Source organism: Carassius carassius, chromosome 21, assembly GCF_963082965.1.
Source record: "Carassius carassius chromosome 21, fCarCar2.1, whole genome shotgun sequence".
NCBI classification, from domain to species: Eukaryota; Metazoa; Chordata; class Actinopteri; order Cypriniformes; family Cyprinidae; genus Carassius; species Carassius carassius.
In genome coordinates this window covers 18,677,397-18,696,788 of record NC_081775.1, presented here as the reverse complement: position 1 = coordinate 18,696,788, position 19,392 = coordinate 18,677,397, and the positions used below count along the sequence as shown (strand labels likewise).

At 37.3% G+C, this 19,392-nt stretch overlaps 1 protein-coding gene across 1 annotated transcript in view; it reads left to right on the top strand.

Moving 5' to 3' along the window:
• prkar2aa (protein kinase, cAMP-dependent, regulatory, type II, alpha A) overlaps nt 1-16,620 on the top strand; it is a 30,383-nt gene extending 13,763 nt beyond the window's left edge. Inside the window, exons 2-10 of the mRNA XM_059503585.1 lie at nt 4,239-4,274; nt 6,499-6,635; nt 12,377-12,483; nt 13,218-13,371; nt 13,570-13,671; nt 13,834-13,908; nt 14,646-14,711; nt 15,484-15,622; nt 15,717-16,620. Coding sequence (XP_059359568.1) covers nt 4,239-4,274; nt 6,499-6,635; nt 12,377-12,483; nt 13,218-13,371; nt 13,570-13,671; nt 13,834-13,908; nt 14,646-14,711; nt 15,484-15,622; nt 15,717-15,841 — 941 coding nt within the window. The 3' untranslated portion in view covers nt 15,842-16,620. The remainder of the gene's footprint in view (nt 1-4,238; nt 4,275-6,498; nt 6,636-12,376; nt 12,484-13,217; nt 13,372-13,569; nt 13,672-13,833; nt 13,909-14,645; nt 14,712-15,483; nt 15,623-15,716) is intronic.
• Nucleotides 16,621-19,392: the final 2,772 nt, after the last annotated feature.

The window sequence follows — 19,392 nt, the reverse complement described above, 5'->3', positions numbered from 1 at the left end:
TTGCAAATCACCTTTCCTAATTATGCCCTAGTTAGCTAGTTTGGCGGCTAAAGTAAATAGTCTCATGAGAACGGCTCGTCACCCCACGGAAGAGAGAAGTGGGGTTAGGGCTGGGCGATTTTTACAGTTTAATCAATTAATTCGAATTCTTTGAAGAATTCTTAATTCGAATTCTTTGTTTTGCCACAATTGTATTTTTTTTAGAAATCCAGGAATCGTGATTTTGAATAGAAATATTACAAAATGTTAGAATTAGACACTTTGACAATATGCCATGTGATAACAGTAAAGAGAAAAGAACAACTGCATGTTGGCACACATGATTAACCGCTCTTGTGAAGGACCCACTGATCTACATATGACTGAATCACTCATCACATTCTAAACTGCCAACAGGCATCGAAGCCACCTAGACATGTGCTGGTATTCGGTAATGCGATATATCACTGTAATGAATATGCACGATATTGTTATTGTGGGCACTTCTAAATACTGTGAATAGTTATATATTACAAATTATTCAGAATTTGGAATTCATTTTAAGAATACTTTTCCCCATCAACTGGTAAAAATCCACAACACCACTGTATGCTACTTAAAAGACTGTGTGCCCTCTGATGTAAACCAGCACGCATGAAGCACATGGGGGAACACGTGAGAGACGCGCTGAATGAAAGCACATTCAATCTCTGAGAGCAGATTAGAGATGGCGAAAACTAAAAAATTTCTTGACCGACCACCGAGCCACATTAGCCGGTTGAAACCGGTTAACCGATTAGTTTAAAATATGGTACGCTATTTGAAATAACAGCCATTTCGAGCTGCGCCTGCAATTTCGCAACTCTGTCGCATCTCTTTGCCGCTCTGCCTCCCGCACACACACACACACACACTGCCACTCACGTCACTTTTTTAAAATCCCCTACAGCGCGAAACATGAGTCCCGCAAACGTGGCGCCGAAGAGCTTGTTGTATGTAATCGTAGGACAAATGGCTCCTTAGTTTCAAATGGTTTGGGTACAAGGTGATCGCTTTGAAAATAAAGGCGTTTGTCTAAGCTCTAGAAAGCCCTCACTGCTTACAAAGTCAAGGGGCAGCATGTCTTTTTCAACCATTCCGCTTATCTTTTGGGTAATAGTCTCTGAGCGCCGTTTGTCACATTTCCTACCTGCTAGCATAGATGACACGGTAGGTTGGCTTTGGCTACCTTTCTCACCCGAAGAGGCTTGCGGGTGTCGCGTTTTCAGGTGATGCATCATAGATGATGTGCTGCTACTATATTTAAGCACTGTATCACACAAGTTGCAACTTACATCTGTCTCATTCTTTTTGGTGAAATGGTCCCACACACTACTTTTCTTTGCACGCTTCATCCTGTCGTCTGCCCTGGCTCTAACTTCGAGTGTTTTAGCCTGTTGCCTTTACTTTTCGCAAACCTTGAGCGCGCGAACCCAAATGCTGTGACCTCGCGCCAAATGTTTTTATTGGTTTATTAAGTACAAACAGGCGAGTTATGAAAAATTGAGTGTGAGGGATAATTTGTTCACTTAACACAAAAAGATGAGGAATGAGATGGCTAACTGTAGTAGCATATAGTCCACTGTCTATAATAGCCTAATTTAAATATCACTTTTTTTTTTAACCGACTACCGACAACTTTGACCGGTTAACGTTGATACGGTCAACCACCGGTTAAACGGTCATCGGTTAACATCCCTAGAGCAGATGGCGCTAAACTGCAGAAAATTCAGCCGTTACCCTGGAAACCCCATAAATAAAGCAGCTGCTCTACTTTCTAAAACCTATTTAAATAGCCATTAAGATTTGTGGATTTGCTGTGTTGTTCATCACAAGTGCCAAATGCTTAAATATTTAGACTTAATAGGCTATTTATTTTCAAACCTTTTTTTTCCCCGTTTTAATCTGGACTACAACATACCCTAGATATTGTTTAAAACATCATTAGTTAACATTAATTCATTAGTTAACATAAACTGCCGATGAAAAATACTTATAAACATTCATTAATCTGAGGTATTCCAATATTTAATAACACATTGTTAAAATAAAAAGTTGCAACTGTGTCATTTAATGAGTTAACATGAACTAAGTTTTGTATCTTTTTGAAAATAAATATAATAGCCTCTGTTACTATATTGCTCTATACTGAAATGACTTATATCGTAATAACTTATGATATTGAAATAAAGCTTCAAGTCTGTACTGTATGTAGTCAGTTATTTCTCTGAATAAATTAATGCGTATATTTTTAATGTCCTGATTGAGCAACATCCATTTCAGATGCTTGGGGTGTTTGCATTGTAAGAATGTGCATAGATACTTCAGATTTAAAAATGCTGGCTGACTTATGTGATGTTTTCTCATTAAATCGTACGATTTCCTATCAATTCACTTGAATGTATGGGAATACTAGGGATTACCAATATGGCGGAGTGGCTGCTTCACTTTCATCACGTCATGAGCAATCCAGTTCTCTATTATAGATCAGTAGAAGGACCAAGGAAATTTAGTGCTAGGCGTCATTCACACAGCGCTTCTGTTTTGATGAAGATGCGATGCGAGCAGTGGAATAGGTAAAACATGCAAGAAGATGGGAGTGAACTTCTTTTAACTTAAGCACTGTGTTTTTAAAATGGCGTTTCATGCATGAGACACTGCAAGAGATGCGAGTGCAATATGCACAAACTTGTACACTATAGTTGTAGTTTTTGCTTCTTTTCTGCAAAGATATTTAACAAGTGATTTGTTTTTTTACATCATGATGACAACTTCAAGTGTTCTGCACTTGGAATAGGTTTTTCTTTAACTAGATGGTTAATAAAGAAAAAGTATCTTGAATCATGTTGTAGTAACATTTTCAAGTTGACTAGTTTTACATCATGAAAAATTGAGGAATTGGTCAAACATTCTGAAAAAACCTTTTTGCTAAGTCGCCCAGCCCTAGGTGGGGTAAACACAAATGTGTGTCTAATGTGTGTTACGTGTGTTCATGTGTTTTCGGTACTTACAGTGCAGAAAAATGAGCTGCGTGTCCATCTTTGATTTTACTTTGGTCACTGTCGCTATGGTCAATGGTCAGGAATTGAGCTTGACTTCTGTTGCACGTTCATACAGACATTACTCTAAACATGACTGTAAGCTGCTGTGTGAACGGGACATTTCAAGACGCATACCTGTAAAGAAAATGCAGTTGTCAATACCAAAAACTGACAGTGTGGACATAGCCTTTGTGTATTCTTAGAAATAATGCTTGCACTCATTATTCTTTTCCTTTTCTTCCTTCCTGTGTCACTGTCTGTTTCTTTCCCTTTTTTCCCCCTCTCTCTCTCTGGATGCCAATAGAGAGTGAGTGGGTGTATATTTGGGGGGATAGTTGTTAGAGCGATCAGGAAGTCTTCCTTGTATTTTGTTGTCATGGCAACTTTGGCCACTTGATATCCCCTACACGTGAGGTTGAAGCACCCCATCTCCTGCTACTCACGCGCTCATGCACGCACTTATTTCTTTGAGTGCTCTCACAACACATCCATGTATTAAGCCGCCTTGTCTGGGCAACATGCGCACACGCACACACACACAGCTTTAAGTAATTTGCAAAGAGGTGTAAATCTGAAAGCTTATGTGTGAATACACACAATTCCACGCCATTTAACATGAGCGGGCATGCCTTGCGTTACATAATGTGTTTTGTGTTGCAGGTTAATTGTCGTAAGAATGTGTTCAGACATTTGAAAGTCTGCTTTTATTGGTTACAAGCAGAACAACTTATTAAGATCCTAAAATTGAGCATGTATGCGAGAGAAAGATTATTGCTAGTTTTACACCAAAGAGTTAATGGACTGATGGACTGTAACATTGCCATGAGAAAGCAGGAGGAGGAGTGTGTACAGACCTGCAGGGCTCCTGAGAGTCGTGCTAGTGCACTCGGCTGTGATCGTACACACATAATTGCAATCTCCTGAAACTGGTACAGCCTGTAGGACAGGCCTTTGACTGACCTTACCGAATATTTAACACACCCACACAGTTACTGAAGGGCACATGTGAGATTTGGAGACTGAATTTGATCGTTAACATTGTCTATAAGTCTGCGCCTCAGAATTTGAACAGTCATTAACACTCACTCTCTCTCTCTCTCTCTCTCTCTCTCTCTCTCTCTCTCTCTCTCTCTCTCTCTCTCTCTCTCTCTTTCTCTTTCTCTTTCCCTTTCTCCGCAGCTCCTCCCCCCAGCAGATTTAACCGGAGAGTGTCGGGTGAGTTCTGTTTGACGTCATTGCACTAATCATGTGGTTTAAAGTGTGTGTGAGTATCAGATAAGTGCTGTGCCTTTCCGTCATTTCCCCTTGTGTTTGTTTTATGGTAAGTACGTTGCTGGTATTCCCACTCATTCTGCCCCTTTCAGTTGTGTTCCAGTTGTGTTTTCAACATACACATTCCTTTATTGTGGGATTTTTAGAGACCCACGTCATCATATGAAGGAATCTACATATGCTACATGTAAAGACATGTTTAACGTACTGAGAAGAATATATCTTGCCTGTAGTTTTTAGTTAAAATATATATTTATTTGTTTGTTTTTAAGAAATTAAAGTTTGTTTCTCCTTTTCTGCAGTGTACATACACTACCATTAAAAAGTTTGTGGTCGTTAAGATTTTTGGAAAGACGTCTCTTATGCTCACCTAGTAGAGCCCTGCACGGGCCTCAAATTTAGACCCGAGCTGCTCAAGCCCTCCAACAGCTTATCAACAGCTTATTTATTTTGTCAGTTGCTGGCAAGTAAGCATATGCGCTTCCGGGTTTAGTGCTGCCGACTGTAGATCGTCATGAATGAAATGTCACAGTTTTGTATTGTGCTTTGAAAACCGCAGCGGGTAGCCTAGATTTATGCTTTCGGTTTGAATAGAAATCTTATACAGTACAATTTGTCAATCTAAAATGGCAATTATACATTAACAACTGTCAACCATGTCAGTACGCAAATGCGTGCTCTGAACTATTTTACACAACGCATTTCTTATTTTGGTTGTGCATACGGACTTGCGGACCACTTATGTGCACCCCTGCTTATACTGTTCCAGCTATAAAAAAAGTTCAGTATTGTATTTAATGGAAAAGTGATTATATTTCATTTAGTTTTTTATTGTTAATTTAGAAAAAAGTTAGGAGCATTTTTTGTTCATTAAATATAAGTTTTTGCTTTTTAATGTTAACGACCAAGTTGCCAACGGCAGACAGTGAGCCTATGTTTGATCAATTAAGCCTTCTCAAATCATCACAACTTGCCTAAAATAAAATCTTTTTAACAAAGATTAATAACTTCTGTAGCAAGTGTAGCTATCGCTGTTGAATGTTAATGCAGTAACTAAGGTTAACTAATGAGATCTTATTGTAAAGTGATACCTATTGATCTTTATAGTTCTTTTGCACTTTAATCTGTGTAAAACATTTAACTTTATATATTTTTCTGTATTGCTTTATTGTATTTAAATATTCAGTTATTTTTGTTATAAGAAAGTTATTAAACCTGTTATACTGTGTTATGAATTATTGTACAGAATTTCAATATTGTGATAATACCGTATACCGTGATAAAAGCATTAGCAATTAATTGCAACATGAAAATCTTATACCGGCATATCCCTACTCACAATATCAACAAAGTGTAAATAAAGAGCGAATACATGCCTCACAGACATGATAAATATATCTATAGGAAGTTACTACTTAACAATAAAACAAATCAAAAACTCTTTCATTATAATCATAATCAAAATCCGTAAAGATGCACTTCTCTAAATAAACACTGTCAGTCGCGGTAGCACGATCTCGTATTGTTTCCACCAGTGTGGCAATTTTTTTCATCACTAATGATGGAATATTAAAATATAAAATTAAGGAAAAGCTTAAAACAGGCCCGAGGCACCATGTTGCTTTGGTGCATGAGAAACACTTATTATTATTATTATTAATGTGGAAAATGGTTGTGCTGCTTAATATTTTTGTAAAAACTGTTATATGTTGTATTTCAGTATTCTTGGTGAATAGTAGGTTCAAAATAATGGCATTTATTTAAAAAGGAAGCTTTTGTAACACTTTGTGTCTATACTTTTGATCAATTTAATGCCTCCTTGATGTATAAAAATATTTGTATTACTGACACCATACGTTTGAACTTATGTGCAACAAATAAAATAACCTTTATAGATTTTTTTTCTCCTCTGAAGTATGTAGGCTTGCCATTATTTTCTTTTTAAGCGGTTTTATTTGTTGCAAAAAGATAAAAAATACAAATTAAATACAAAATACAGCAACATTTTTCATTACACCATGCTTTCTATGTCCTTTGAACAATGTAAATGGGTACCATCATATTATAGAGTCTCTGTCATTAAAAAGTTTGAAACCAATGTCAAGAGTTTTGCACTTGCATGTGGCTTTATGACTTTTGACAAGTAAATAGTCATTTATTTTTAAAGTGTGTGCGGAGGCTTTTAACCCTGATGATGATGAGGAAGACTCTGAGCCGAGAGTTGTCCATCCAAAAACAGATGAGCAGCGTTGTAGATTACAGGAGGCCTGCAAGGACATTCTGCTGTTCAAGGCACTTGATCAGGTATGCGGGCACACACACACACACACACACACACACACACACACAGATATGAGGGCTATAAAACTGTACACTGACGCCATCCAGGTTGTATCACTCCTGGACTCTATGCAGGCCAGTCAGTCAGGTTTGGTTTGCATGTGCTCCTGATCACACGTGCCCTATTTAAACTGCTTCTGTCAGTTCATCATGCTAGAGGAACATATTTTCTAATTAATGTGCTGTTACTTGAACTGATTTGCATTGTTTATTTTTTGCTGATGTTATGTAGCACGTTTAAGTTGTGCTCTGGTCAGTGGATAAGGTTCTATGAAGTATTTAAAGGTTAACCAGAGCATGTAATCGGGTTTCTAAAATAGGAATATTTGCATTACTTTGAATTTGTAACACTTGCAGATAAGAATGTCAGTGTTTCCCCTAGGTTTACAGCTTTGGGGGGGGGGAGCGGGGAGCGGGAGCGGGGGGGGGAGCGGGGAGCGGGGGGGGGGGGGGGGTTGGAAATCAAACACTTAAAGGAATCATGGTGTTCATTTGTTTCTTTTAATGGCAGCAGTGAATATATTAACTGAACAATTATTTGAATTACATTAAACTAAAAATTGGAAGATTTATTTTTATGTAATTTATCCACAAAGTGTGCAGCTTTTGTCACTGCAGTGTATCTTTCTGGGCTTCTGGAAGAACATTTCCAGAGCCTCTTGATATGGGAAGTCAGAAATGTCTGGCCCATTTATTGAGATCCGCATGCATGCTGCAAGATGGTCTCCTTGCAGCCTATTGCGGATGTTTGTCTTGACCTGCAAATGCATTAACTGTTAAATGTGATAGCTTAACATATAGCTAAAAGCAGCAAATCCTATTGTGAAAAGTTTGTATTACCCTGTTCATGGTTGAAAAGTCCCTTTCACAGTTTACACTACTGACTGGGACCGTCAGAGCAATAGAAGCCAGCAGGCTCATTGTTGGGTACAGGGCACCAAACTCCTCATATTTTGAAGACAGTTCAGACAATATTGCCAGCTGTGTCTTGTTCTAAAAAAAGGTTCAAAATGACATCAGTAACACAGTGTAGTGTTCAAGATAATGTCATGTAAAAATGTCACATTTGTAAGTTACCTTAAGTGGACCTGAGACCACTTGCTCCTTGAAAGAAGCCCATTCTTCAAGGACTGTTCCAAAATCGACACAGGAACAAAACTTCTCTACCAGTATCCTCAGTTTTGTGTGTGCAGTGTCATCAGGGAGTGTAGCTGCTTGTGGACTGAGTATTCCAAATGCAGCCACAACTCCAACCTCACAGAAACGTCTCTCGAGATGGGCAATGAGGCCATCCAAATATGGATCCATCACCTAATCAAACACATGAAACATGTTAGAAAACTATTAGGATAAATAAAACTGTGCAGCAGCTATATTTAATTTAGATCAATAAAGTCAGACAAAAGCCACATAATCATAACCTGTGATTGAAATCGTTGCCAGTACTGCTGTCTGTCTCCTGCATTACCCCCTCTTCTCCCTCTTTCCTGTTCAGCAGAGATGCAGAATGCACCCAGTCCTGAAGGGTCTTCCAAATTTTGGGTCAACTTACTCAGGTGTGAGCCAGGTTGATGACCACCAGAATCTTTTATGCCCTTTATTAAGGCCAGGGTGACTGGTACCTGGAAAAAATAAGCATATTGACTTAAGCATAAAGAATAATTGTGGTACCCTATAAATAAAAATAAATAAATAAGATAAAACATTGAGCTGAGTTATTTAAATTACCTGCTCTTTGATTGCCAGGAACATGACATCCTCCTTTTGAAAGAGCTTAGAGAGGCGTGCCAGGTGAGGGAGCACATCAGCTTGCAGATGAAGGGCGGCAATGAAGCGATAGTTGGCAAGGAATGAATAAAGTCCCTTAGCAGTAGGACATTTGCGGGTCTCTACTTCGTCTGCCAAGGCACCCAGTACAGCAGTTATGTTCCTTAGGAGGTTTTTTACTGCTTCATGTTGGGAGAGCCACCGTGTGTCCTTTACTTGCTAGTCAATGACAGAAAAAAAAAACAGTTTAAAAAATGAATATAAATGCAAGTAAAGTATTCATATGTCATTTTCTTTTAGGCATAACTTATTTACCTTCACTTTCAGCTCACACACACCGAGAATCTCTGCAGCGGCTTTCAGAGAAGCAGAGCGGTTTGCACTGTTTCTGAAGTACAGGTGTAACTGTTCCAAATGGTCTCTAAATGTAGCCATGTAAGGCACCTCTTCAGATGCATCCTTACAGGCTAGAGCTAGCCTATGTGCAGCACAGTGGACACTTAGGAGCTGTGGCCATTCCTCTGATAACTGTTTTGCTACTCCATTTTGTCTTCCTATTAAATACATTTGTTTATTAATTTAACAAGGAACAAAATATTGAAAACAGTTTAATTATTTATAAAAAGAAGGTGACACCTGTCATTACAGCAGCACCATCGGTTCCAAGGCCAAAGATTAGGTGTGTCGGTATGCCCTTCGTGTGAACAATATTTTTTAGTGCTGCCACTATTGAATCTGCTTTCCCGTCAGTAAGGCAAATCAGATCCAGGAATTGGCAGAAGACCTTACCCGCATTGTCCAAGTATCTATATGTAAAAAATTATACATTTTTTACTTTTCAATGATCTGTTATTTAAATTTTATTGGTCAATGAAATGTTGTTACACTTTGAGTAGATCTACCTCACATGAATGTCAAGCTGTCTGCACACAGATGCATCTGTGGTCTCATCAATCTCCAAGCCTATGGCTCGTGACTGAGAAATATCTCTCAATATTGGCTTTTCAATGACATTTGCCAGAATTTCAAGCATTTCATCAATTATTCTGTGTGATCTATAGTTGGTGCTTTTGCCAATCTAAAAAAGTGAAAAGATGTTTGACAAGTAAATGCAGTATGAATTCTTTAACTAATTTTATGTAAGAAACGTCCAATTACTTGTCCATATAGGGATCACATAAGACAAATAAGAAATATGGTAAACATTTACAAAAGAAACTTACATTGAGCTTGTCAAAATAGGTGCAGCCCAACAGATTAGCTAGTTGCAGCAAGGCTGGATAGTTGGTGTGGTGGGCTATTTCATGCTTTATTAGCCAGTACAAGCACTTGAATGCCCCCACCACAGCTTCATGTTCCAGGACAACTGTGGGCTCAAATGATGCAAGGACAGTGTTGCCTGAAATTATATGCATCATTTGTAATAAAGAATCAAACATATTATTGATCGAATCATAATAAAATAAAATTACCTGCTATCAAACTTGACTGGCGCTGACAGGCTGTTCTGTGATGCTCAGATGCCATATGTTTGTCAAGTTTGTCCTTTCTGTAGGACTGGCAGGGAGACTCTATAAATGGCCGGGTCTGGTTTCCTCTCACAACCGCTTGTTTATGCTGTCTACATATTCGACAGAACATTCCTAAAACCAAAAAGAAATAATTTCATTTTCATTCTTTATGTGCTATCTATCTATCTATCTATCTATCTATCTATCTCATAAATTGGTTGTCTGGGAGCGTAGCTTCGTAAACGTTAAAAAATGGTAACATAAGATATCTCTTTAAAAAAAATAAATTAAACGTATTTAAATATTTTTAAAATTGACTTTTGCAAATAACCTTTGTTAAATTTATAGAAGTATTTGTAAATATTAATGGACCAGAGCTTAAATAGTTTTATTTTTTAACTAACAACTAAAAAAAGATTTATAAATACTCATTCATTGTTCGTTAAGTAAGGGATATGTATAGCAACGCAGCTGTTATAGCAAATAACAACCCCGACATCTCTATAACAACCGCCTCGCTATACAGTACATTATCCCCCTTATTACATGGCCACCTACAAAATAAAAAAATAATTTGACACAAATGATTGATTTAAAAAGGAGTTTATTGATTTAAAAATGATTGTATTGCTTCTGTAAAGAAAATAGTCCGTTCCGTGTCCATAGCAACGCTCTGTTTTTCATGGCAACGGTGTGTTATACTTCGCAGCGGTCTGTTATCAAGAAATAACAGACCGCATTCTATGTTGGAATTCAACCAAGCCATGTAATAATGTTAGTTAATACATTTATATGATAAACAGATTTTAACTGGGCTTTTTTTTTTTAGAAGTTTTCTTTTCTATGATGCAGCATATTGGAGAGAATAATCCTGTCAGACGCAGCACTGCTGTGAACGCGCGCTGTTCTGAACGTCATCACGTGCGCAGGACATTCCCATACATTACAACACAGAGCGGCCTGCAAAGCGTATTAAATATCTCTTGTCTTATTTAATCAGCAGATTTACAATGTCCTGACTAAAAACATTTTAAACACACAAATGTAAATAGCAAGCGGCATGTAATTCATTAATATAAATTTTATTGTTAATGAAATTACAGGTTTCAGTTACCCATCATGTATTACCACAATATATTATGAATAAGTTAATTGGCAAGTCATGTGTTAGATGAGAACCCTGCTGTCACATTTATATGTATGTATGTATTTAGTTAGTTACTTACCAAGATCAGTCTTGTACAGCCAAGGGGAGTATTTCCCCTCTGACAGCCAAGCTGGGTCAAAACCTGTCATCCGGTGATGATGACTGGACTTTTGATGATTGTCAGGGGCAGCAGGATGCGCAGCACTTAGACTTGGACTGCTACTCGCAGTAGAGCGAGTGTTGCCATCTTTAAAAAACGCAAATATTTTTGTCTGGTTTAAATCTGGCTGACGCGACATATTTCCCGCCGCGCTGTCCGCTAGTGCTCATCTGTATGTGACGCAAGTGTTTGTTTGTTTGTTTGTGTGTGAGTGAGCGCGCGTGTGTGAGTGAGCGCGCGTGCGAACTAACTCGGATAACTGTAAACGCGCAAAAACAGACAGAAAAGACATAGGCCTACCATCGTGGAAATAAGATAAATAACATATTACTTAAGGGCTATTTAGTTTGTTTAATAAAATAAATTGTAATCTGGCGCTATAAAGAAAATCAAATCAAATTTACTTGACCTTCAAGGGGGGCGGGGCGAGCCGTTAGGGGGGCGGGGCGCCCCCCCTATATAATGGTAGGGGAAACCCTGAATGTTATTATATGTTATGTAATATTATAATTATCATTATCTGTAGCAGTGGCGAAGACTAAAATCTCATATCCAAAGGGATATTCCTTTTAGAAGTTAAGACTTGTCTATGCCCTCCTAAAACGGCTCGTTCTAACACCCCCCTCCCCCCACACATATCTATGTCACGATGTGGGAAGATTTGCATTGCACCGCCCAAATGTTCATACAAAGGAAGAAGGCATAACTATTGTCACTGCTGCTGCTGGCGCCATGTTGTGGAGACGCTGTGTTTGGTTGTGTAAGCCAACGGATATTCCATCATGATTCCAGTTCAAAATGTGTATATGTTCCATTCAAAGGGCATTAAAGTGTGCAAGATGTGAATTTAAATTGTATTTATTTACAGATTTATATGATGTCATGTAAAGAAGACGCTGTAGACAGCAGCGCAATGCAAGTGTCTTAGTTTTGTGAAAGTACTTTGTTTCTGTCTGTCAGAGGACTTGACTGCACTCCATCTAGCAGTCATGTGAACCCTAAGAATTGTTTTTTTTTTTATGCCCAGTAGTTTTGTATATCCCTACAGTGAATGCTAAATATGTACTGTATGATCCAGAAAAGCATTTCCTTCATCAGACTCTGTCTCTTTCTGGTATAGGAGCAGTTTTCACAGGTGCTGGACGCCATGTTTGAGGTTCTTGTGCAGCCACAAGATCATGTCATTGATCAGGGAGATGATGGAGATAACTTTTATGTAATTGAGAGGTACATTTCTTTAAAAACTGTTCTGACTGTGTGTGTCTGTGATACTATGGTTTTTGATGCTTTAACAATTTTGCATATATCTTTGCTTATTTTGAAAACGGATTCATCTCCCAGTTGTTTCTTGATTCAAATTTTGAAAATCCTGCTTTTTAATTTCCGCATTTTATGTAAAAAGTATGCACTTAAATATATTTACTTGCACTACATACTGTAAGCACTTGTAATTGTTTAAATGTTTAAATTAAAAGCTACAGTAACTATTACTGTTTAGTGATAATATATTCAGTTTTAAATTTAACAATAGTATTATGCTAATCTTACATAATATCAGTAATATAATACCCTCTGTCCAAATGAAAAGCACCTCTTAAGCGAATGGAGCTGCACTTCACCTGGCATCCTGTTCATGCAAAACTAAATATGGTTATAACCTTCTTTGAAGTTGGCCTTTTTCACCACTGTAAAGTGATGAATGTTTATTGTGCACAGACACCGTTATTTGATATTGGCATACAGTAATTTGCATTAGTTATTTTATTGATTATTGCAGCTGTAATCATGATGTGACTCAATTTGGATTCAATAAAGGAACTGAGAGCAATTTATGTGAATTCTTATTCATTGTTTAACACAAACCTTAATGTCAATTAAGTCAATACCTATAGGTCAGGATATCTGCATGATGTGTCACTACCACAACTGTAACTGAATACATGTTTGTTGTGTATTTGCAGGGGTGTGTATGACATTGTGGTACAGAAGGATGGTGTGGGCTGCTGTGTGGGTCAGTATGATAATAAAGGCAGTTTCGGAGAACTGGCCCTCATGTACAACACTCCACGTGCTGCAACCATCATTGCTAAAGAGGAGGGAGCCCTCTGGGGACTGGTGAGTGCTGAGAGAGCAAGTGAGCTGACAGCAAACCCTGTTGATGTAGTGTTCTGTAACAGCACCACCTTGTGGACATGTGATTGAAACACTGAATGACTGCAGCTTCACTTACACAAGCAGCAGTTTCATTATACATTCAACAAATATGAAGACTGAAAGTGTGTCACAAGAATAATTTCAGTATGTCTGCTTCAGGATCGGGCAACGTTCCGAAGACTCATAGTGAAGAATAATGCGAAGAAGAGAAGGGTGTATGAATTATTTATTGAGTCTGTCCCACTACTCAAATCACTGGAGGTGAGAAAATGATTGTACATTTATTCTTTTGCCAAACATGTTTTAAGTGGTTCTGTGAAAGAGTAACACTGAAGAAAAACCTTAGGGTGATGAGACCTTAAGAGATGCATATTAGACCACTAACAAAATGATCAAATACTTAACCATCTCTATATCTCATAGATTTCTGAGAGGATGAAGATTGTTGATGTGCTGGGTGTAAAATTATTTCAGGATGGAGAGCGGATCATTATGCAGGTGAACTTTACAGTTGCCCTAACAAGTTGTTCTTGTGTATGAATATCATTGGCCATCAACATAGTGTTATTTATTTTAAAGACTACACATTTCAAATAAAAGGTACCTTTCAAAGGTAAAATAATAGGTGTGTTATTCAAAATTATGACAAAGTATCGTGACACTGTCTGGTTGTCAAATGTTAACAGAACATTTTCCAAGTTATTGTGATAACATACATCTTTTGTTATTCTGCTAGAACACCTGTGTCAAAATTAATAATTAATAACTCATTAGAATTTTCTACAGTACCCTCACGTAAAGCTATAGATGGACATAGCAAATATCTGCCCTGAACTATTAAATGTGGATTTAAGCATTAATATTAACATTGTGATTTTTTTTTTTTGTAAAGCTGTTTTGAAACAAAAAATAAAAATAAATGTGCTTAGCAAAATAACAATTATTTCATACATCTACTAAAAATCACCAGAAATTGTATTTAGAAAAATGTATCATCTAATGCCGTTGTTCATTTATCTCTATACATATATAAGATGCATTTAGTTTGAGTCAGTGGATGGTGCCATTGAGAATCTTGCTATCCTCTGTTTAGCTCTCACACACTTGAAAGAACCACCGGACACACAGCAGGTTCACTTATAGCACTGTAATAATAGAGCAGAACTGAAGATCAGGACTCTGACTGATGCTATTGTATCATTAATCATTACTATTATGGGCTGCTCTATGACCAGGGCGATAAGGCTGATTGCTTCTACATTGTGGAGTCTGGAGAGGTGAAGATTATGATGAAGAGTAAAGTGAGTTCCTTTATCTTTCTTCTTCTCTTGCATTGTGTTAAATAACACCTTTTAAACTCCTGAATGTGCTGAAATAATTTCAGATTTTCCTTTTCAGATTTTATTTTTTTTATTAAATACTTTCAGTCCCAGATTAAAATGTAGATACAGCCATACATAGACTGTTTCTCCTCAACGATCTTTGAATCACATATATGACCCTGGACCACAAAACCAGTCATAAGTCCATTTTTCAAAATTGAGATTGATACATCATCACTAAAGTGAATGAATTAGCTTCCCATTGATGTATTTTTTTTTTAGGATTGGACAATATTTAATCTGGAATCTGATTTAAAAAAAAAATACACATATATATATATATACATATACATATATATATACACATATATATATATATGTGTATATATATACATGTATGTATGTATGTATGAATGTGTGTGTGTGTATATATATATATATATATATTAGCCATGCATATTACTAATCAAAAATTATGTTTGAAAATATTTATATTAGGAAATTTTCAAAATATCTTTGCTTAATGTCCTAATGGTTTTTGGCATAAAAGAAAAATCAATAATTTTGACCCGTACAATGTATTTTTGGCTATTGTTACAAATATACCCCAGCGACTTAAGTTTTGTAGGCAGGGTCACATTATAGAGTTTTGTTTATATTTAGGATGGGACTTGTATGTTTGGCATCCAATTATTTTGGATAATTTAAAGTTACATTTTTAATCTTGCCCCAAATCTAAATGTTCTCTCAGACAAAAGCAGACAGACAGGATAATGCTGAGGTGGAGATCGCTCGCTGCAGTAGAGGGCAGTATTTTGGAGAACTTGCTCTCGTTACTAATAAACCACGTGCTGCCTCAGCCTATGCTATAGGGGATGTCAAATGCTTGGGTAAGTTTCTCTGAGTCCATCTGACTTACATTTTTGCTTTGAAATGTGTGCCGTGTGCTCAATTAATGTCACATGACTGATGTTTGTGTTTCAGTGATTGACATACAAGCCTTCGAGCGTTTGCTGGGGTCCTGTAAAGAGATCATGAAGAGGAATATCGCCCACTATGAGGAGCAGCTGGTGGCGCTGTTTGGATCCAGTGTGGACCTGAGGGACTGAGACGGACTGGCCGTGCCTTACATACACACACACACACACACACACACACGCATTATACAACACGACACATAGGTTATACACTCCCAAAACATTTTGTAGGCACACATTCCTTCTTATGTGCACTCATTCTTCAGCCAACACACTCACTCTTTCAAATTATACCTCACACAAACACAAGCACACACGCCTGATGTCATTGCGTCAGCTGCTCAGTACGAAATGGAAACATTACCAGCTCAACTGCTGTGACCCTGAACCAACCACAGCCTGGAGAGAACATACGCACACAAACACACACATTCACTTACACCAAAAATTCCCAGCCAAGGACCCATCCTTTCTCATGGTCACTTGCAGTCACAACAAAGAAAAAAGAAAAAGAGACAAGATAAAATAATCTGTTTAAACAAGAAAAAAGGTTGATATCTTTCAATAAAAAAAATTCAAAAAATCGCAAAAATTTAACATTTTAGAGCATTTTATGATAATGCAAAGGTTTGATAAACTTGTTTAACTATGACATGTTTTCTTTCCCTGCTGTTGGTGCATAAATGTTTTTGGTGGTATCCACAGTGACTGATTTTTCTCACTTAAACTCCACATGTTGTATTGTTTAATATATTCCTATTATTATCATTTCATATTATTTTTGTTGAAGGTTGACCCGCTGTTACACCACCCTTATTGGAGAATGCGAGGCCGAATCTAGTGCAAATTCTTCCCTTTAGTCTTTCTGAATGAGTCGTCCTGAAAATTAAATAAAGCAGACATTTTGGTAACCTGCTGGGACTTTTATGTTGCGAATGTTTGTGTGTGTGTGTGTGTGTGTGTGTGTGTGTGTGTGTTTTTGTTGGAAGGTGCGGTCTGTAATTACAGAAACAGTGCCATTTAAATGTCAGGAATCAGTTTTGTGTTTGTAATCTTTTGAATGGAGACACCAGTGTTTGGAATGGAGTGTTATTTTTCTTTTTCCTTTAGGGCGTCAGTTGGCTGTTGTTAGTTGGTTATCATCATTGAGAGTTGGCTAGTTTCAGCATTTACAGATTGTACTTTTAATAAACTTTGGATAATTCAGGGTGTCTGCTTTTATTTGGGGATTCTGTTTTTCTTTATGGAGGGGGTGTGGGGAGTAGTGTTCGGAAACATTTTTCATGCTCAATTCTTTGATGAAAGATGTCTACTAAAAATTCAGTCTACAGATTGCATTTAATGACAAAATGGGTCATGGGCCAGGCATTATGGATCTTTTTGGATACACTATCCTTTATTGTGTTTGGGTGGAAATTATTGGTTTCAAGTAAACAGTCAAGCTTTTCCATTTTGATTTTATAATTGGTGAATCATTATTATTCCCTCCTAGACTGAGTATAGCTAAAGTTCACATCACCCTACTGTCACCAGAGCCTACGAGACATCAACTAGGGCGAGCGTGAGTTCACCAAGTACAACATGTTCCTGGATCAACATCCTTGTTGATCCTGGAACAACATTCCAATCAACCAATCAGAATTGATTTATAACTTTTCAGAAAATACCTGTTTTAGGCTTACAACCAGAGTTAGGTGCTTTTACACTCTTGTTAATCAGATGTAATTTCCCACTGATTTTAGGAATAAATTATGGGTAGGGTTAGGTTTAGGGGTAGGGATTAGGTTAAGTCTATATTTTTGGACAATGTTGATCCAGGAAATATGTCTGTCTTGGCCAAATCTCGGCGACCTGTCAATTAGACATGAAAATGATTAGTCATTTAAATTACACTTTTGCAGTCCTGGCCATTGGTAATAAATTATTACCAACATTTGGTAATAAATCTAGTTCTGAGACACTTCTGGAGGTTTGAGAAGAGTCCAATTTAAATGGCAGTATTGAAGCCATACATTGTAGTTGTTATGTCAATGACACAATGTTGAAGGAAATGTACCTTCATTGATTATCATTTACTTTTCCTCAGTTACCTGAGGGTAAAATATTATAAGGTAATTTGTGTTTGTTTTTTCCCCCCACTTTTTGCCTCTGAGACAGTTTGCTTGGCAGTCCTGTCCTTTTCTTAGCAAAATTCACTTGTCATAATTAATTTTGAATTTCTGTATTACTTTTGTTACTATGTTCATAAACACCCATTTGGTTTTTAAAGTGGAAACATTGTGTTCAGCATTAAACATGATTAAATGGTCTATATGTAACATTTGTAGTAAAATTAAATGGTTTGTTCAACATACCTGTTGATCAAAAGTGCCTTTAGATTTTTTTTTATGTAGTTTTTTTTGGTTACCCTTTTGACTCACCACTTCTGTGAAAATGTTGTTGTCATAATTTTGACATGCTTTTTGGTAAATGATCAGCCTTGCCTGAACTACATCTACAAGGAAGCCTAATATGTATTCTATATAAGGTGAAGTTACTGAATTCGTTTCAGATGTGGTGTAGGCCTACTTATTTATGCTGTTTACTGTATGTGAAATGTCACAGCTTGCTAAAGTCACACAAGCCACTGCTAAATTATGTCATTTCTTAAACGCCTGGAACAAATTTAGTTAGTTTCATAATTTATCAGCATGCCTGAGGAATAATTATTTTTTAGTTTATTTTGTGTGTGTGTGTGATTTTTAATTCTTCACTTAAGTCTTTGAATGTTACATCACATCTTTCTGTTTTTTTCCAGCATCTCACACTATAAGTATGAAGTGTTTAAATCAAGAATCATTCCCTTTCAGCTGAGTTTGCCATGTCAGTAAATGGCATTTAATATACAGCATTTTGCAAGCCATCATGGCATAATAGACCCCTTAATCGCCTACGTCACTGTGACGTCACCGCTCTAGCTGGAGGCAAAACATAAGGCAAACCTAATTGCAGGTGCGCTAAAAGTTTGAGGTTTTGACTTTAAAATGTCTTCTTGTTGGGTTTTTGGCTGCCAGAATAGAAGGAACAGCACTTTTGTTTCAAAACTAAAGTTTTAACGGATCCCGGCAGACATTCCTTCACAGAAATCAAGAAGACAATTTTGGTTGAATGCAGTACGGCGTACAGACTGGACGGAGATGATCATAGATAATGCTCGTGTTTGCAGTGCACACTTCATATCAGGTAAAATAATATATGCATCTGAACTGGTGTGTTGGTTTTATCTAGTAAATCAGCAAGTTTCTGTTTTATAGGTGAAAAGTCGTCAACCTTAAGCGCACTAGCTAGTTTAAATGTTAAACAAACATGCAGCGATAGATGTGTGTGCCATCATTTGAATGGTCTCTTAAAATAATACATATTGCTAATCATAGTTAGCCCAGCAATAGGTTACATTAGAAAATAAGCCTTGACAAAATTCCCCATACCACCCAAAAGTAATTAATATGGCCGTATCGCATACGGGTCAGGTAGCCTGCTTCCATCCGCGAGAGTTAATAAAAAAAAAAAAAAAAAAGCTGTCACGGTCCCGCAGAGTCAGGGACTGTTCATATTCGGACAGTTCCGAACCTTCTTCTGCATCCACGTTTAATAAACCCCTCCTAAAACGTGCTAGCTTACGCTTGTCAACATTGCGTCCGCGC